Below are 21,531 nucleotides of genomic sequence, written 5' to 3'. Positions count from 1 at the left end.
TTGTTATTGAAGAACTGTGCTACACTAGGCAATATATTCAACTCAATTATAGTGGAACAATGTTTGTGTCTTGGTCAGTGAGGAAAAGGGAGTTGCTCTTCAGCAATTACTGATATGTAACTAAAGGAGTTTCCAATCTATTCATAAAAGGTGTTAAAAGAGGCTGTTGACTACAACTGATATTTAAAATAAATGTACAAAAAAGGTACAGATTTAATATGATACAATGTACAATTCATTTTCTGAATACAAATCGTATCTCCCAGCTCAATTCTTGTCATTCAGACTTTAATGTCTTTTAAAACTCTCAGAATTTCATAACCTTCTAATGATTTCAATACAAACTACTTAAAAATACGTGAATTAAGAGCAGCAGGAGGCCATTCAGCCCATTAAGCATGTTTGTGCTTCAATAAGGTGATGGCTGTTCTGATATTGACCTCTACTCCACATTCCTGCTACAGTACCCCGATAATCTATGATCTTTTGTTAGTCACATATGTATCTCCACCACCACATCTGTTAATTCAATTGATGATCCATTGCTAGAATTTCTCAACAGCAGTCATTTCTAGCAAGCTGATCAATCATTTTTATTGTTTCAAAACCCTTTGCCCATATTTTAACTTGTACTAAGTTCCATTCCACAGCACCTTGTGTTCCTGGTGAATATCATTTTGATTTTAAAATTCTCATCTTTGTTTTCAGATCCCTCCGTAGCCTTGCCCTGCCTATTTCTGTAACCTTCTCCAGCCCCGTAACCATCCAAAATATCTGCAATTCTCGAATTCTGGCATTAGATGAATTCCCAATTATAAATGCTCTACCATTCAGTTGCCTGGGCCATCTCTGCCTCTTTTTCATCCTTTAAGACACTGTTTAAAACCTCTCTCTTTGATTAAGCTTTTTGGTTATCTGCACCAAGTATCTCCTTATGTGACCCAGTGTCATACTTTATTTTACAACGCTCCTGTAAAATGTTTATTTAGCTGTATAAATATGTTGTTTCAGTGTGCCATTTGAAACTCATTTATCGGAAAATAAATGCTTCCACGGTTGTTTTCCTCTCATGTTTGCAGGCCACGATCCGATTAGATTTTTACTTGCTAACGTCGTGAATATAAAGGTGTTGTAATCAAAAACAGAACCCGAATCTGGGTTGCTTAATTAGCAAGTAAGATGACTTTAAGGGCTTAAGACCATACGATGTAGGAGTAGATTTAGGCGAATCGACCCACTGAGTCTGCTGTGGTATTTGATCATGGCTGATACTTCATTCACCTTCCTTCTCCTGTAATCCTTGATCCCCTTACCAATCAAGAACCTAACTATCTCTGTCTTAAATACACTCAATGATTTGGCCTCCACAGCCCTCTTGACAAAATGAGCTCCCCAGATTAACCATTCTCTGGATGAAGAAATTCTTCCTCATCTCAGTTCTAAAGGGTCGTCCCTTCACTCTGAGACAGAGCCCGTGGCTCCTAGTCTGTCCCACTAGAGGGAACATCTTGTCCACACCCCCTCTATCTATGCCTCTCAATATCCTGTATCCATCTTAGAACTAAGCCAGAGTTTACTCCAGAATACAGTCATCATGGCAAATTAAGAGATCCACAATATAATAGAATAGAATAGAATATCCTTTATTGTCACGTGTACCAAGTACGGAAGTACAAGAGTACAGTGAAAGGTTTTACAACATCGTCTCTTATGGTGCTATCTTCGGTATAAAGTACCTGGGTACAAACCTTACATACAAAACAAGGATCAAAAAAATGCAGAATGATTGGAGAGGCACTAAGTCAGGATTGTAACTGAAACCTGGGAACATTTTCTTTGAATCAGGAATTAGTGTTTATATGTTGATCGAAACATTTGAGCCAATAACTATGAAGAACGCTTCGGCCTTTTTGGTTTCCTATTGCTTTAAGCATCCACACCATTTATGTGTTAAATATCTTTTTGCTCAGATCAAATTCATTCATTGAAGACACCAAGTAAACAGTCCCTAAGTTGCTTCATCTTCCCACTTCAAGTTGTCCTTGTTCCACTGACCAGACTTACTGACTGAGGTCAATAGCCTCTCCTCCTAATTATGTTCATATTGAATAAAACAGTCAAAATAAGTTTCCCCAAATACAACAGTAATAAGCAAAAAAAAACAAACCTTACAACCTACTGTTCTGTCCAGTTGTACTCTAAAACTCACCCATCTGCTGGTTTCATTGAACACCTCCTGTGTAGACAAGCAGGAGGCTGGAAGAACACAGCAAGCCAGGCAGCATCAGGAGGTGGAGAAGTTAACGTTTCGGGTGTAACCCTTCTTCACCTCCTGTCGCTTTCCACGAGACCTCCAATCCTGCTTATAACTACATAAGCATTTCACACTTTTTACAGTGTCAAGTACATTAGCTGAGAATCTGTTGTACAGTCATTAATCTCTTTGGTTACAAACACAAAGACAATATTGTCTAGGATATGATGATTCTGAGAATGTTGGTACAATGGAATTGTCTGACTGATGTGAATGTGTGATGAGATGATATTCTGCAGATATGTCTTTGGTGGCTGCAACATCTTTCGTGAACCTTTTCCCCAATGTAGGAAATAGCTTTGGGAGAGGTTGTTGTGGAGTGTATTATAATGGGCTGCATAAACTTTGTTTGATCCATCTTCCCTCATGTTCAATTCTCACAAACATACATACATATAGCTGGTGATTATTTTGTAAAGACAATTTTGATCGGTAGTCTCCATATTTAATTTAAAAAGGGCCTTTATTCAACATGTTGCTTATCCACAGTTTGTAACATATTTGGGACTGTTAACATAGCGTATGCAAGTTTTTACACAACTAACCCAGTCCTTGTCATCAATAATTGTCATTTTTGAGTGTCAGGTGTGTTTCCGTTGGTCACTGCGACCTTGCATTCAAGTGTCACTCAGAGCTTCAACACAACAAGTCAAAGGTGACATCCCCTGTGCCGTACTAAGGGAGTGATGCATAATCAGAGGTGTCATCTGTTAGAAGTGACACTGAACTGAAGTCCAATTTGATCTCTCGGGTCAATTTGAAAGATCCAATAGCAGCAGAGGAGGAAAGTTCTTCCAGGTGCCACAGCCAATATCTATTCCTCAATCAACACCACAAAAGTACAGATTATTTGGCCATTATCACATTACTGTTTGTGGGGCAAGGCTGAGCACAAATTAGCAACCGCATTTCCAACATTACAACAGCGGCCGCACTTTAAAATTACTTACTTAGCTGTAAAGCAGTTCGAGACATCTGGTGGTTGTGAAAAATGCAATTTAAATGCAAGACTTTTTTCCCATTTCTCAGCTACTTTGGAGCCTAAAGTCTGTTCCAAGATGCTTTAGCAAACCCACAGACCCATCCACAATCACTGAATTACACTTTCTTCCACTTCAAGATCTGTAAAGCAAAACAAAAGGCAGCACTTTTAGAGTTGCCATGACAATTCATGATTAAGCATCTGGGGGCCCTCAAGATTTGGTTGCCAGAGCAACGTATTCATTGACATCTGTTTAAGACTCACAGCTGTAACATCTGGCATACATAACAGTGCCTGGACTGCTGGCAAACCTCAAACTCTATTAACATGCAAGACAAATACGCTTTGCACATGAACAGTGCTGACTTTGTTGTCTAATCAGCGGTTTCATTGGAGAAGTTGTAAGCAAACCACTTTAAATGAAGCAGTCTGTAGAAGACGCAGAATAACATTCAATCAAAACCTAGTTATCCCTTCCCTCAAAACAAGAGCATAATTTGTAGGATGGCGCATCAACAAATCAAAGGATCTGCTTTGTCATGTTCTTATTGTCTTCAGTTTTGGGAAAGCAGCAAACACAGTAAGATACCAACTCTCTTCAAAGGAGAATTTTTTTTTTGATCATGTGGACTTTTGATGTTTTGATACCTTTCTTAACTTTTCCCTTATTAAACTGCTTTGGTTATATAATACTTATGTAAAAATATTTCTCTGTCCTCATCGATGAGATCTGAGCCTCGATGGAGTTCTTCTCCACAGAAATTGGCACTGAGGCTTTGTTTCTATTGAATGTAGTACCTTGTCCAAGGCAGCAATTATTCAAAGTCTCTATATCATTTTATCATTTTTATAACATGGAGATCATAACTGCGCATATTGCTCAATGTGGCTTCTAGGAAGGCTGTGAACTAAGGTTGTTTAAAACATCAGAACAATCAGGAGTCTGTCAGACTGGCCATATGTGGTTGGGGTAGAGTACTATCACCAATCCTCCTTTCTACATTATTTTTAATCAAACTATTTATTCTCTTGGACAACTGTCTGTGTGGCATTGCACATTCTTACCGTGTCTGCACCCGATTCTTCCGGGTGCTCGGGTTTCCTCCCACACCCAAAGATGAGCAGGTTAGGTGGATTGGCTGTGCTAAATTGCCCATAGTGTAGGGATGTGCAGGCTAGGTGGATTATCTATGTGGAATGTGGGGTTACGGGAATTGCAGGGGGCAGGGGGCAGGGTAGGATGCTGTTCTGAGATCGGTGTGGACTCGATGTGTCCTTATGGCTTGCTTCCACATTGTAAGAATTCTGTGATTCTAAGAAGTGTGGTCTAACTAAGGTTTATGGTTTAACATAACTTTGCTACTTCTGAAATCTAATGATTTGTGTCACTGTGGCTCTAGATTCCTTAGCTCCTCTGTCTCATTTAGACTTTTATCATCAAAAGTGTGCCTGATTTGTTCTTTCAACTAAAAAGAATCACTTCACTTTAATATATTCAATTTTATTTGCCACTTATATGCGTGTTCTATACATTTATTAATGTCTAATGTTTCATATTGGCTCAAACACAAGGGCAAAGGGACACGGATTCAAGTTAGATTAGAAAAGGTGAATAGATCATAACGATATACCTTCTCCAAATAAAATATGGTGACTGTGTTAAACAGGCTTCGAAGAAGGCCGTTAAAAATTTCAGAACATTGATGGATTCTGTCATATGTTGCAGTACCAACCACTGGTCGCTTATGGTTGGGGTAGCACTCTCTCAGTAATCTCTCTTCGACATCATTTTTAATTGAACTATTCAGACGTGTTATCCCCTCTGGGACTTGAACACAGATCTCTGGCACAGAGGTAGGGACACTACCACCACATGACAAGACCTAGTAATTATGTATTTTTGAAATTCTAATGATCTATTTATTTAGCAGTGGTAAAGGATAAACCCCTTTGAGTCTTAATAGAAAGAGACACATAGCCTACTCCACAAGATTTGGTTTTACATAACATCAGTATAGCTTTTACATTTTACATAACAGCAATTTACCAGGCTGTTTTCAGGAGTCAGGATCACTTATCATTCGGGACCATCTAATGGACAGCGCAAGTATGGGAGTGAGAGAATATGTGTTTGTGTGCACATGCATAATCTATGTATTCATGCCTGTGTGACCCGAGATGTGGATAAGTGTTTGTATGTTTCTGGACATGTAACGTAACATGTGAATCACCATTGATGCGATGTAGAAGGGTGTGCCTGAACATGTTTGTGTGAGTGACAGTTGTATTGGTGTGGTTGTGCCTATAAGTGTGCAACTATTCTTGTAAAACATGTCAGAGAGAATATATATATGCATACAAACACATGAATATCTGTATGTATGTGTTTATGTATATAAATGTGCTTGAAGGTGGTTTGCTGTATGTGCAATGTGTGTTTATATGTCTTTCTGTATATCTGGTATATATTTGAATGAATGGGTGTCTCTGTATGACTGTATATAAATGTGAGTGTATGCAAGTGAGAGTGGGTAAGAGTGCATATGAGCACACGTATAAATGAATGTGGTTATAAATGATTGCAAGTTGTTGTATATGTTAACAATTCTGGAGGGGTTAATGTTCATATTACATTGGCTCTGTCATTCTACGAATGTCACACAGTCTACTGGTGGAGACAAAGTATTCTCCTCCAGCTTTTAGAGGGACCAGATGTATCTGTATCAGTTCCATAAGCTCCGAGCAACTAGCCTGACTAAAAATTGTTGTACTTACTGATATTATAACATAAACATTTTTGTCATCCTATAGATGATGTATCTTCTACCATTAATCATCATAAAAGCCTTAGATGATGGAAAGGCAAAAGAGGGCTGGTGGCAGTATATTGCTAACCTTCATCCAGTATCACAATCTGGTAGAGGTGACAAATGCAAGCTGCAAACAGTGGACATCTGGTTAAAAACAAAAGTGTAAATGGGTGCTAGTGTAAATGATGTGATTGTAAATGGATGTGAGTTAAATGAGCATGCTAATTGTGCTAAGGTTTCTCTCACATACAAAAGGAGGAATCACACAGCCATCACCTTTTTAATGTTCTAATTTCTTACCCTTTGTGTCATATTCAACATTTTTCAAAAACAGACCATCAGGTGGGGCTATGATATTTTGTGGATAAGCTCTGGAATCCCGCATCTCGAGCAGGTCAGCAATATGTCGAGGCATTAGTCTGCCCTGTCCGACAGCCACCAGAGCACCTGTCATTCTCCTCACCTGGAACAAAAACATGGTAAAAATAAATCTTTATTTATACTGTTACTATTATCACTTGTTAAGAACTCCATCATGGTGGAGCATTATCATTCGCTTCCTTTTTATTTATCAGATAGAGATTTTAAAAAATTCTGTTTGCAGTCTGTATTCTTCTAGAAACCTTCTTTGGCAGTCAAAGTGATGACCTGTACTTGTGATTCCTTCAGTAGATTCTGTAAGTGGCCATCAGACAGCAAATTGAAACAACCCACACAAGCCCTTCATCTCAATCAACCGATTGAAGAACCTTCAATAGATGGAGTTACACTCATCTCTAAATCCAACAATCAACCACATCATCCAACGTTAGTCTGAAGCATTAACAATGATAACTGTATTCTCTCTTAACACTCTGGTATAATGCAGAAATTCACTGCACAGAGCTAGTTTCTGTTAAATTTCACAAGTAATAACCTATGATGGAAATTAACATGCAATGAAACAAAATGATGGTTGTGAACATTCTGATAAACAGTCTGTTTTTTGCAAATTTAACAGCTCACAGTGCTGCTCCTGAGATTAATGTCTAGCTGTCTCATTTTGACTTACAGTGCCATAGTCCTTTCAATGTGTGTACAATGGGTTTGTGTGAAAGGATCTTGAATCCCATAAGGAAATACAGTTCACCGTTGCAAATTTCAGATGTCGCAAGTCAACAGTTAAAGTAACTTCACATTGTTACATTAAATTAATCATCAATCTCTTTGAATGGGGGAAACATCAACTGGATGTACCAGCTAAAATAATTACAATAACAATTTGAATATAAATAGCACCTTGCAATCATATTAAACAACTCAAGGTCTTCTCAGAAATGTTATCAACCAAGTTCAGTACCAAGTCATTCAGGGAATGTATAGTCAAAAGTATCATCGGATAGGTTGCTTTAAGGAGCACCTTGAAGGAGACAGAGAGGTTTAATTTCAGGGTCTAGGGCAGACCTGGGCATTTTATGGCCCGCGGGCAATATCCGGCCTTTGGTCATTCCTGTCCGGCCCGCATGAGATCAACCTTAAATTAGAACATAAATGAAAAAGTATTTCCCATTTACATGCAATGTGGAGAATGCATCTAGTGATGTTCAGCTTGAACTCATTGACCTGCAATCTGAAACACTTCTGGCAGAGTACTTTAGGTCAGTCTCACTGCTTGATTTTTACTCTTCCCACAAACAGGAGAACTTTCCACACATGAGGAGGCATGCTCAGAAGATTCTAGTCCTCTTTGGATCTACCTGTATATGCGAACAGACATTCTCAGTGATAAAGTTCAACAAATCCAAATACAGATCCTCTATCACTGATAATCACCCCTCAGCTATCCTTCGCATATCCACCTCAGACATTCAACCAGATTTCAGTGCACTTGTTCAAGCCCAAAACAGACTGGATTTTTCTCACTAAACAAGTAAAATGAACTGAAAAACATCAAAAGTACATATTGCTTTTTTTATAGAGTTGTTTGTTGTTTGTAATACTGAACAATAATGAAACAACTTTTCGTTATTGGTTTGTGAGATTAACATGTTAAAAATAAAATGAAATACTGAAATTATTGTTTTTACTGTTTATTTCTTCTATATTTGACTTACTCCACAATTTCATATCGTTATTGTAACAGAATATCCTTTTTCTTTTGATTATAAGTTTCAATGCAAAATGATATAATTTAGTACTTTTTACAATGGGAGAAAATTAACACTGAGCAGAATTATGTTCAACTTATTGTTGGTTCGGCCCTCCAACACAACTCAGGTTTCTCATGTGGCCCCTTGGAAGAATGAATTGCCCACCCCTGGTCTAGGGTCTTGCAGCTGCCAATGTTGTGGTTATTAAAATAGGGTTGCACAAGAGGCTAGAATCAGAAGAATGAAGAGTTCCCGGTTGTACATGGGTCACAGAGAAAGGGAGGACCGGGACAATGAAGGGATTTGAAAATAGGATGATAATTTTAAATTGAGGCATTGCTGGATTGGAGGATAGAATACGTCACTGACCTTGGGGTGATGGGCCAATGGGACATGGCATGCATCAGTAGTCAGGTAGCAGAGTATTGGAAAGTTAATGGAAGGTAGAAGATTGGAAACCAGGCAGGAGAATGTTAAAACTGTCAACTCCAGAGCTGATAAACAACGAAGGTTACAATAGCAGTTGAGTAGAATTGATTGATGAAATGGAGGTGAAGCCAAGCAGTCTTGGTGATAATTCTTGTAGTTGAATGCTTCTCTCCGGGTGATATACACCACCAATTATGAGTGATCCGATTCAGCTGCAAACAGCAGCCTGGGGTGGAATGGTGTCAATGGTCAGGGGCAAGGACTTCAGTCTTCCCTGTATTTATTTGCTAATTAATCAACAATGTTGTATCAGCATTACAGAATAAGTAGAGATTCAAGGATAAACAATGTCAGATCAATGTCTTGTGGTGGCTGAATTGTGAACTTTGAAACCACAATGATACACAAGCCTGATAATTCTATGTTTACTGGCAACCTGGGGACCAGTTTCAAGCAAATAAGGAAATGGTTCTTAACGTTTTGCAACTTAAATCAGTGTGGGTTTACGAAATGGAAATGTTAGCATCACATTGTGCTGAAAAATATCTTCCTTTAAGTGCCTCAGTGGGACAGTGTGATGGCATTGACAGCAAAAACCAGGATCTTCCATCAGTGTATGACAGAATATCAGATTGGAGGGATATGAGAGTATGTTTTCCATTGAGGATATCAGGGAGACTGGAATCTTGTTACGTGGAAGATGCTACAGAAATATAAATTCCTTTTCCAGGATTTATGTTGCTGGAACAAAATTATGCTTTTCTCTATTTCTCTCTTCATTTATATTGCTAGACCAGCTGAGTTTTGTAGAATTTCTGATTTTACAACTATAATGATCAGTTAATCTGTATTTGATGAAAGCATAAGAACTAGGAGAAGTAGACAATATAGTGCTTGAACCTACTACATCATTTAATACAATGATGGCTGACCTTTGACCTCACCGTAACTTAGCTACCCACTCCCAGTTTTCCTTCATTTGCAGAAGCAGCACAGCTATTATATCTTAGCCTGGAATATATGTAACAATGGAGTATCCATCAGCCTCGAGAAAGGGAATTGCAAACACTTGCAAGCCTCTAAGTGAATACATTTCTCTTTATCCCTGACCTAAATGATCAACCCTTTATGTTTAGACTGTGCCCCTTTGGTGTAGATTTCCCAACCAGGGGAAACAACCTCTTGGTGCCATCCCTAACAGGCTGCTTCAGCTTCTTTGTGTTTCAATCACCCCATATTCTACCAAACTCTACATGCCTAACTTACTCAGTCTGTCATCATGGAACAACCTTCATTTAATCCAGGTCATTCATTTACTCATCTTAGTCCAAGGACACCTCTGCAGAGTTTCTCAGGGTAGTGTTGTAGGCCTAACCATCTTCAGCCACTTCATCTACAACCTTCAAGCCATCATAAAGAAGTGGCGATGTTTGCTGAAGACTGCACATTGTTCAGCATCCAGCGCAATTCCCCAGGTATTGAACCAGTCTGTACCCATATATAACAAGGCCTGGATAGCATCCAGGCTTGATGTGATAAATGGAAAGTAACATGTGCTCCATACAAATACTAGACAGTGATCGACTACAACAAGAGACAATCTAATCATCGCCCCTCGACACACTATCATTGCTAAATTCGCCACTATGAACATTCTAGGGGTTACCATTGACTGGAAACTGAATTGGACCAGCCATATACATACTGTGTCTGCAACAGTAGGGCAGAAGCTAGTAATCCTGAAGTGAGTAATTCACCTCTTGTCTTCCCAATGTCTGTGCATCATTAACAAGGTACAAGAAAGAAATGCAATGGAATACATCCCACTTGTCTAATAACACTCAAGAAGCTCAACACTATCCAGATCAAAGCTGTCTGCTTGATTTGCACAACATCCTCAACAACATTCACACACCATCTTCAACATTCAGTTGTGTCACCAGTGAAGCACAGTGGCAGCAGTGAGTACCATTTCACAGCTGGATTGCAGTAACTTGGCAAGGCTCCTCCAACAACAGCTTCCAAACCTGTGACATCTACCATCTAGAAGGTCAAGGGCAGAGATAATGGAAACACCACTACCTGTAAGATCCCTTCCAAGCTACACACCGTCCTGACTTGGAAATAATGTAATTCCTTCAATGTTATTAGGTCAAAATTTGGGAAATCCCTTCCTAAAACACTGTGGGTGTACCTATACCTCAAGAACTGAGACATTTCAAGAAGGCAGCTCACCACCACCTTTCCCAGAGTGATACAGAATGAGCAATAAATGCTAGCTTAGCTGGTGATGTCGCACCCCATGAACAAACTAAAACAAAACTTTTTATCACACGAACCAAACTAGTGAACTTTCATTGTACTGCCTCTAATACAAGTAAATCCTTTCTTAGCTATGAACACCAAAGCTGTGCACAGTACTCTAGTTGTGGTCTCACTGAATCCTTGTACAACTGGAGCAAGTTTTCCATAGTTTTACACTGCATCTCCTTTGCAATAAATTGATGGTATTGTTTGACTAATAAATACTGGTCTAAAAAGCAAAAGGTGGGAACTGTCCTCTTCAACAATATTGTGAGATTTTTTACATCCATATGTCCTCAGTTAAATATCTCATCTGAAAGAGAGCATCAATAATAATAGGAAATATTATGATCCCGAGAATATCAATTAGATTAATGTTACAGCCTGGCTAGGGGCTTCTAATTTAAGTTATGACCCTAGACAAAGCAGACAAAAATTGAGATCCCAGATACTCACTAAGAGAATGAAGCCACAAAATTCTGGTCTTGGACAAACAAAATAAACTTTACAAGATTAGAAGAATAAAACAATCCACAATGTGTATACAACTTATTTATTCTACCATTCAGAATTAACTGGAGGTAAATATGGAAGACACACAGTAATTAAACAACCCACAGAGCACCTCAAATCACAGATGCGGTTATGGTAGATCCCATGGATTTACAGCAGCCAACCCAGACATTAGTGATGTTGTGAGTCACCAAAGCTCATTAAAAGTTTGCTTCCTTTGCAGAGAATTCCAATTCTTCACTTTTTGGAAATCCCTCACAAACTTCTCTTCAACCTGGAAGCTTTCCTGCTTCTTCTGCGGCTTGCAAGCAGTTGTCAGGCTACAGAGCTCCTGACTGTCCTAATGGCTGTTCTCCACCTCCACCCCAGCTGCTAAATTTCTCCTCCTGATTCTACTCCACACTGGATTCACAAAGTTCAACCCTAGCTCCATGAAACAGGCCAACAATTCAGCTTAGTGAGGCTGCCCCCGGGTTCCTCTGTACTCCAGACTCCTTGCTGTACTGAGCATCAGCTGTGGTATATCACCTTACCTAAGTGACTCAATATAAATGACTGAAAAATGGACTCTTGAACCGATGTTCAGTGACCCTTACACCAGGTCAGTAGAGCTAGACTGTATTCATCCCAGTGTTCACACTGGCATCAGAGAATAGAGGGCTTTCATCATGAAACTGAGCTCCACTGTATCATCCAAGTCTTAGTTCATTAACCTATCATTCTGGCCCCTATTACTCTCTCATCCCATCAAAATGTCTAATGTATATGTTGAAGGAAAGGAAATGTATGCTCTGTGAAATTGTTGCGTCATCAAACTTTCAGCTGCAGCCAGCAGAGGTCACTGTAAACTTTCTTGGTGATCCTGCTGGGTGCATTTAATTTGCCAATGCTCATACTGTACATTAGTCACTGCCCTCAACCACCTTCAACTATCACTGGGCATCTGGTGAGGACAGTCTGGACAATTCACATCTCTCACTATGGCTCTAGTTAATGCACTATGAAACAGGTAACTCCATTTCTGCTGAAGGATGAAACCTGCTGACCAAAAGGTTTATTTACTTATCAGAGATCCCAGCCTCAGAAACAAAGCCATCCGAATTTGGTCTGCTAAAGATTGATATAAAATAACACATGCAGACCCTGCAACAGCTAACCTTTGTGGCAAAAGGTGAGGTAGGTCAAACCAAGGTGCAACGGACACATATCAATTTTTTTCATATCACAGATTGACATGCACCTCTACTACCTCGAACCAATTTTCACAACTATCCACAACACATTCTAACACACTGTTTAATATCTGTTGGACTGTATTATGGCTGCTCTACAGCAGAGTGGAAAACTATTCTTTCTTCCCTGACTGGCATTTTCATCCTTCCTATTTCCTCTGACCGCAAATTGAGTTCCTCTTTGGTTTCCTCATTCATACCACGCGATTCTTTCCTCTCAGCAATTCACAAATTTACAAAGCCCCGGTTTATTTAAGATTGACCAGTCCTTCTAATCACAGTTAGGTTCCGTGAGTATTTCACTGCTGTCTATGGGTGTTGTCTGATTGCTAATTGTCTTACCTTCCGGCTGCCACAAGAAGAACCTAGCCAGTTTGATATCAGAGTGAGCTACTGCCTAGCTTCATGTGACTTATATACCAGCAAATTCTTTGTCCCCTGAGTTGCTTTGGTGGACTGCAGCTCCACAGCTCCCCATCAGAGAGGTCTGCTGCAAATCCATTCGTGAATATTAAAATAACAAACAAGACTCAAAAATAAAACAATAATAGTCCTGGTGGCTTGGTAAGTAAAGTAACTAGCGAGAATGGTGCCATTAGGACTAACATGACTCTAGATTTGAGGCCCTGGCAGTATTAACTGATCTCATACAGGGACTAATTACGGTGTTACAATTGGGCTCAGTGTTGTCAAAGAATTGTAGACTGCTGCTTTTTTGGTTTGTTGTCACCATGCCTGCTCTCTATAAGAAATACCCAGCTGGATTTTCCACGTAATCCTGCAAATTGTCTCTTCAGATCATTATCCTATTCCCTCTCAAAAGGCAAGACTGAATGTGCCCCCCACCACACTTTTATGCAGACCCTAACCACACTTTGCATAAGAAAGCTTTTTGTCCTGTTGCCTCTGACCCTTTGATCAATCACCTCAAATCAGCGTGGTGTATGATCTCGACCCTTCTGCCAGTGGTTCAGGCTTCTCTCTATCTACTGTCTAGACCCCTCATGATTTTGAACATGTCCATCAAATCTCCCAAAGGAGGATAAACCCCTGTGCTCTCTAAACTGTCCATGTGACTGAAGGCCCTCATTTCTGTCTGGGTTATGACAGGAAAAAAAAATGAGCTAGGGGTCCCACTTGTCCCTTGCTGGAATCCTGGCCACACTTATGTTGACCTCTGTGGTGAAGCATCCCACAATGTATTGTCTGGATAGTGTATCAGAGGACAGCATTGTGTCATTACTCATTCAGAGGTAGGAAGGAGAAATGATTGCTGATGGGTCTAAGACCTTGCAGTTTATCTGCTTGGTAACAAGCTCACTAAACGGATTCTCCTGAAAGTACCACAAAATATCAGGCCCATTGATCTGTACACTTCCTGCCATGGAATTTACCTTCTACCTACTCAAATCTAGTAGTCAATACCATAGGCCTAACAGGTGATCTAATTCCTGAATGTTCTTTCTGAAACTAATGATACCAGAATCTGCAGAAAACACTGTGACGTAATGGCTTTCACATATTAAGGTCAGTGAAAACCAAATCAGTGGGGCAATCTGCTCAGTTTTCGTCAGTGACTTTTCTGTATTTTCAGATGATTTATGGCATTAGATCAGCACCATTTGATCAGTAAAAAGGAGAAATGATCAGCAGAGAGTATAAGACTTTGTGCTTTAAACTTATCTAGGCAATGGGAAGTAGTACAAAGAATGCAGAACTGAGAACATCTACAGCTTCAGACAATTAAACAGTGTCAGTGTAACTGCGGACAGAGCGATTTTAGTATAAACTGACTGATCACTTAATAAATAGCATCTACTTTAAAAAGTAGCTGAGGATTTTTAAAGAAGTTACTAAACTAGTGGATACAGACTACCTGGTTAACACTGTAAACCTGGATATCAAAATGTCACACAATGGCTACTTTATATAATAGAGCTTTAAGGGATTGACAAGGGGTTACTGGAATGCTAGACGCTTCAACGAAAGGTTGATATTACTGGCAGTGGTTTGGTACAGTGACCAGTTATGGTCGAGCAGCTAAAAATGTCAGGACTCTTGCTCTTCCCCACCTTTACTAACGATTAGAATAAAGACGGCACAGGGAACAACAACAAAGTGGCAAACTATACAAAGATTGGTGCGTGTGATAGGACCTTGGTTGCTAAAAGTAGGCTATATGTAGATTTAGATTCACTGGGGCAATGGACTTGTGTATGACAGAGTTGAGAGTGTGGTGCTGGAAAAGCACAGCAGGTCAGGCAGCATCCGAGGAGCAGGAGAGTCGACATTTCGTGCTGTCATTCACATGAAATGTTTTAGGCCCATCTAACTGTTCAGTTAGATAGTGAATGGACCAGAGATATTGAACTTTATCCTGACCCTACTCTGAATGGGTGATAATCAATGCATCCCATCCTAATATTCAATCCTCAATTAACAATAAAGAACCAGGTTAACTTGTCGATTATCTTATTACAGTTTGTATGTTTCTCTGTGTGTAAAGCAACTGCTAAGTTTGGTTGGCTATCAACAGTCACCGCACACCAGAAAATGCTTAATTATACATGAAGCACTTTGTTTCTGGGACTGTGATAAACTTTATGAAAATGCAAATGTAATTCCAAATGTAGCTGAATGTCACACATTATTGACATTAAATAAATCTGACTTACATCTGCTGTTTTGTAAAGTCAGGAATATTACAAAATATATTGGAGAATATTGCAATTATATTCAAGATATTGGTCAGTACAACACATGATATGAATCTTGGATAAATACATAGGGCACTGGAGATTTTATAAAAGTGATTCGGGCAATATTTGCATTTGGCACTCACCTGTTTGTAGAGGAAGGACCTGCTCCTGAAGGTCAGTTCCCAAACTTTCAGGTGGCTAAGGCCAATTGAAAAGGAAAGACTGTTAGTTTATCAGCTCAGTATACTAGTGAGCAACATTTAAAGTATGCAATACTTAAACACCAAGAAAGAAAATTTTTAATTTGAAGCATTGCCAGACCAGCATTTACATCAATCCTCACATTAAGGGAAAAGGATATTTGGCCTAAGATGGTCTGAAATATTATTTAACCTGATACAACTTGCTTACTAATGATAATAGATTTTTAAAGAAATTGTTAAAATAATTAAGGTCTTCAGTATCGAATTTTCTTTTAAAATTTGAACTTCTGCTTTGGCAATGCATTACCAAGCATCTTTGGAGTCCAAGATGTGAACGTGACTAGGAGGAGTTCAGCTGAAAGATTTCCTGATACTATGACATACAAAATATACGACAATAAATAGGGAGGCAATGGCCCAGTGGTATTGTTGCTCAACTGTTAATCCGGATACCCAGCCAACGTTCTGGGGACCCAGGTTTGAATCCTGCTATGGCAGACATTGGAATTTAAATTCAATGATAATTTGGAATTAAAAGTATAATGATGACCATGAATCCATTATCAAATGTTGGAAAAAGCTATCCGGTTCCTTTAGGGAAGGAAACTGCCATCCTCACTGGAGTCTGGCCTACATGTGACTCCAGACATCACAGCAATGTGGTTAACTCCTAACTTGCCCTTTGGGCAATTAGGGATGGGGAACAAATGCTGGACTAGCCAGCAATGTCCTCATGCTGTAAATGAATTTTAAAAAAGTACAATATTAGATTATGTATCAGTGTGGTCTCCTGGGACCTGTCAAAATCACCTTTGGTGGTCAGGTTTCAGAACATTGTTTCGCCTTGAACTGGCCCCAAGTTTTTTAAATTCTGTTTTTTTAAATTCGGGTCTGGGGAACATGGGACAGAGTGGTAACATTACTGCAGGCCCCAGGCTTGGTGATGAGCTGAATTTTCCAAACATGTTCACAAGCTTGTAGTGGCTTCACATTGCAAGCTGATGGTGAGGCTCACAAACCATCACTCTCTTCCTCCCAACCCAGTACACTCACTGTGCTTCACCAGCATTACTACACTGTCATCTTTGTCAGGGTTAAAATCAACTATGGGGCTGAATAGGGAGATGGGGGTTGGATTTTTTAGTGTGTTTTTTTTTCCTTCAAATAAACTTTTCTGAAGATTTAATATTTTTACCCTCACATTACAAAATAAATTTAAAATCAAATCTTTGGCAAAGTTTTCATTCATTGAAGGCCATTCCTGACAGAGAGGAGAATTTTTATTTTACTCATTCATGAGATTTCGTTTCTATTCTTTCTGGGATGGAGGGTGTTGCTGGCCAGGCTAGCATTTATTGCCCATCCCAGAAGGTAGTTAAGAATCAACTACATTGCTGTGGGTCTGGAGTCACATGTGGTCCAGACAAGGAGGATGTGGACATCACTGGCTGGTCAAGCATTTGCTGTCCATCCCTAAAACACTCTTGAGAAAGCGGTGCGGAGCTATTTTTTTGAATTGCTAATGTCCTAGGTGAGTTGGGACAACCGCAATGCTGTGAGAAGGGGAGCTCCAGGACTTTAACCTAATGACAGTCAGGAACAACAATAACAATATTGTTGCAAGTCACCCATAGTTTGGAAGGAACATTCAGGTGGTAATGCTCCAATGCATCTGCTGCCCTTGTCCTTTGAGGAAGTAGAGGACATGGATTTGGAAGATGCAGTTGAAGGAGCAACGGTGAGCTAGCTCAGCCAGAGTGTCGGTAGTAAAGGGAGTGAATATGGAAGGTGGTGGTTCAGGTAGGCTGCTTTCTCCTGGATGGTGTTGAGCTTCTCGAGTATTATTGGAGCTGCACACAGCAAGGCAAGCGGGGAGTATTTCATCACACTCCTGATTTGTATCTTGTAGATAGTGGACAGGCTGTGGGGAGTCAAGAAGTGAGTTACCTGCTGCAGCATTCCCAGCTTCTGACCTGCTCATGTAGCCATAATATTTACATAGCCAGTTTAGTTAAATTTGTGGTCAGCTGTGAACCCCAGGATGTTGATAGTGGGGGGTTCAGCAAATTGCAAAGCCATTGAATGATAAGAGGAGTCAGTTAGATTCTCTCTTCTTGGAGTTGATTATTTTCTGGCATTTGTGTGGCACAAATGTTACTTATCATTTAGAAGACCACACCTGGATCTTGTCCACTGCTTAATGCACATGGTCAAAGATTGAATTCAATATCTGAAGAATCATGAATGGTGTTAAATGTTATGGAATCATCAGCGAACATCCCCACTTTTGACATTATGCTTGAAGGAAGGTCATTAATAGTGCAGTTGAAGATGGTTGGATGTAGGTCACCACCCTTACAAACTCCTGCAGTGAGGTCCTAAGATTCAGATAATTGACCTCCAACAACCACAACTATCTTTCTTTGTGATAAGCAGCATTCTCTGTAATACCTTTTTTTTCCACTGAGTGATCCTCTGATCCGTTAATGGCAGCAGCTTCTACAAGTGGACATCGCATGTTGGAATCCGGATTGATGTATGTGGAAGTTTCAAATAGCTGTGCAGCCATGCAGCTCAGAGTGAATGTTAATGCCAAGTAGGGCTACAACTAGCAAAGGGATTTCTTCCCTGACTTCCTCTGATTCCAGTTTTGCAAAAGATCTTAAATGCCAATTTCAGTTAAACACCATCTTACTTTCAGGAGCACTGAATGGGATAGATTTTGGATTGCTACAGCAACTCATATCTGGGCATCCATGAGGTGCTATGGGCCATGAGAAGCAGCAGCATTGTAATCAACAATAATCTGTGACCTCATGAGGAAGGTCAAAATGGCTGAGGTATGCCAATCTGGTGCGTCATTCGATATTGGGTACTAAGTCCAGTTCTATTACTTTAGTTTCCTACATCTTGTTGTATTTTACATAACTGAGTAGCTTACTGTGCCAGTTCAGAGGGCATTTAAGAAATAACCTCATTTGGTGTTACTTATAGGTCAAATCAAGTAAGGATGGCAGATTTCCATTCCTTAAGTAAATTAGATAGCATTTTTTTTAAAATGACAATCAATTCATGGTCATCATCAAACTAGCTTTTAAACTTCCAATTTTTTACTAATTGAGTTTGAATTCCACCAGGTGCCTTGATGGGATTTGAACTCATGTCTCAGAACATTAGCCCAATCGTCTGGATTGCAAGTCTAGTGACATTATCACTATGTCACTATTTCCCTTAACAGAGGCTCACAGCTGAATGGGTGTCAGGCTCAATGAGATGAAAGGCCTCATGTGATTGACAGTCCAGCAGTGAATAGTTTGCAACATGGCGATAAGGGGGACGTAAAGAGTTGCATAAAACTAACAAGTAGAGCCCGGGATCATAGTCTAAAAAATAAAAGGTCACAAATTTAAGACGAAGATGAAGAAACTTTCTTTTCTCTCAGCGGGTTTAGAATCTTTGAATTACCCTTCCTCAAAAGGCAATCTATGCAGGATCTTTAAATATTTTTAACGTAGTTTCTTGATTATCAAGGGGATGAAAGATTTTGGATAGGTGACTGTAGGCAGTTGTACTGGAACAGATTGGCCAGACATGCAGCTAATTCTGGAGCAAGTCTTCAGTACTGTTGCTAGGGATATGCAGGAATGGGTGTCAGGATTTTATACAGGAATGTAGAGTTGAGTTAAAATCAGATCAGCTATGATCTTATAGAAGGGTGAGCTAGCTCAGAGAGCCAAGTGGCCAACTCTTATCCATTGTTTCCCAAAACTGCTAAAGTCGAGAGTGTGGTGCTGGAAAAGCACAGCAGGCCAGGCAGCATCTGAAGAGCAGGAGAATCGATGTTTTAGGCATAAGCCCTTCATCAGGAATGAGGCTTGTGGGCTGGGGGTGCTGAGAGATAAATGGGAAAGGGGGTGGGGCTGGGGGGGGGGCGAAGGTAGCTGGGAATGCAATTGTTGGATGAAGTTGGGGGGGAAGGTGACAGGTCAGAGAGGAGGGTGGAGCAGACAGATGGGAAAGGCGATAGACAAGTTAAGAGGGCGGTGACCTGACCATCGTCTTTCCCATTTATCCCCTTCACCCATCTCCAGCATCTACAGTCCTCACTTTCTCCTATAACTGCTAAAACCATTAGACCAGAATGTTCTGACTTCAGTTCCTGGTTTGTGTTGAGGCAACAGATCTTAGCCATATCAGAGGCAGTAATTCAGGAGTTACAAGTCATCCTGGTTTGTCAGTATTCAATCTCATCAGAATGTGCTTACAGATGGATGTCAAGCGAGGACAGGATGTGCTTGGAAGCAATATACTCAACAGCTGAAACTCCCAGGGGCCTCGGGTAGGCTCACATATCCTGAATGGCACCTGACTGAGTCAGTATCCATAAAAACATACCCAAAATAATTCAGGGCATTTGGGAGATAAAGATGCAGGAACTTTTAAGCAAACTGGAATGGAAGGCGGCAAGGTATGATTGAATCAACATTGTACTGATGAACAAGTCAGCTTTAGCGCTGTATGGATTAAGTGTTGCTGGAAAAGCACAGCGGATCAGGCAGCACCCAAGGAACAGGAAAATCAACGTTTCAGGCTGGAGCCCTTCATCAGGAATGAGGCTGGGAGCCTTGGGGGTGGAGATTCCACCTGACGTCACCCGATGCTGCCTGACCTGCTGTGCGTTTCCAGCAACACAGTCCCAACTCTGATCTCCAGCATCTGCAGCCCTCACTGTCTCCTAAGCTATGCTTACACCCAGAGAAAGGCTGCTAGTACTTCTGAGCATGTGCATGCTTTCCTAAATCCAAGAACATTCACAACTGCTTATGTAAAGCTTCGGCTTTATGTTCAGTATCAAATATATGAAGACCTCATTTCTCCTCAAATACCACACAGGGTCTGGCACGTCCCTTCATCATTGAGCATAGCAGAACATATCCCAGACAATTATAACTTAGAAATGATTCAAATCCATGGACTGGCTGGTCTTTAAAATAGTGAACAGGTTTTGAGGGTAGAGAAGTAGGGTACATAGAAACCAGTGGACTCACAGAAGTTTTATATAACATCTCCTCTTTCAATTTCTAAAATGGTACAGTCATGCCTTGTGATTGTGGAAAATTAGTTACAGCAGAATTGCATCGTTTCTATTCTCCTTTCAAAATGTGGACAGAAAGTCATGCTTATACTGTGGTTTCTAAACCACACAGGCACAGTTTTGACTCTCACATGCAAACCATGCTGAGCGAAATTCCACATTTTGAAATACCAAAAACTGAACAGGCAGCAAGGCAGGCCACGGATACACCCAAAAACCCAATCAAGCTAATAATTTAATGTCTTTAAGTTCTGACTGGAGAGACATCACAAAATCTCAGTTTTCTGGTTTGCGGCTTTTATCTTAAGGAAAGTAATTTTAGACTACAATATTCAAAAACTGCTCTGTTGGGTTTGGAGACCCAATACTTTGCTAACATGCAGAAGGTACAAAGCAAACACTAAGTAGGCAGGTTTGAAATGGCAGCTGTGATATGGGAAGACCAAGTGAAATCTGTGAAAGATGTCAAAGACAGGGAGGGCTTTTAAATTGGGATTCTGCCTTGACTTCTGAAATCAATTGAATTATTCTATAGGAAGCTCCTCCAGACAAAGCTGCTTCTCTCCAAGGAACTACAACATGGCTTATTTACTGTTAGCAGCTTTTATGAGTCAGACTTGGGGGCACTATTTCTAGTCCCCACAATTATGCACATTTTACCAACTACTTGTGCTCAGCCATGTCGACTAGCTGTTGGCTGAAAGGCCACAGTCAAAAGTCACACGACACCAGGTTATAGTCCAACATGTTCATTTGAAATCACACAAGCATTCAGAATGCAGCCCTTTCATCAGGTGCAGTGAGAGAGCAGACACACACAC

General features: G+C 40.1%; 1 protein-coding gene and 1 long non-coding RNA gene across 4 annotated transcripts in view; one reads left to right on the top strand and one right to left on the bottom strand.

Annotated features, from left to right (window-relative positions):
- Positions 1 to 1,633: 1,633 nt before the first annotated feature.
- pusl1 (pseudouridine synthase like 1) overlaps positions 1,634 to 21,531 on the bottom strand; it is an 89,697-nt gene continuing 69,799 nt past the window's right edge. For 2 of the 3 annotated variants that reach the window (XM_043675830.2, XM_043675831.2), the window contains exons 6-8: positions 15,556 to 15,610; positions 6,407 to 6,569; positions 1,634 to 3,436 (exon numbers count right to left, since the gene is read on the bottom strand). In XM_043675830.2, coding sequence (XP_043531765.1) covers positions 3,405 to 3,436; positions 6,407 to 6,569; positions 15,556 to 15,610 — 250 coding nt within the window. In that variant the 3' untranslated portion in view covers positions 1,634 to 3,404. The remainder of the gene's footprint in view (positions 3,437 to 6,406; positions 6,570 to 15,555; positions 15,611 to 21,531) is intronic. The other variant, XM_043675832.2, reaches the window with a different exon arrangement.
- On the top strand, positions 3,447 to 8,153 carry LOC148139780 (uncharacterized). Its single transcript, XR_015753460.1, has 3 exons — positions 3,447 to 3,876; positions 6,441 to 6,585; positions 6,776 to 8,153. It is a non-coding gene; the product is annotated as an uncharacterized LOC148139780 (long non-coding RNA).

Source organism: Chiloscyllium plagiosum, unplaced genomic scaffold (genome assembly GCF_037043375.1).
Source record: "Chiloscyllium plagiosum isolate Xiang-an unplaced genomic scaffold, Cpla_swu_hap1 HiC_scaffold_37, whole genome shotgun sequence".
Lineage (NCBI taxonomy): Eukaryota > Metazoa > Chordata > Chondrichthyes > Orectolobiformes > Hemiscylliidae > Chiloscyllium > Chiloscyllium plagiosum.
Note: the sequence above shows the minus strand (reverse complement) of the source record. Positions and strands in the feature narration are given on the sequence as shown.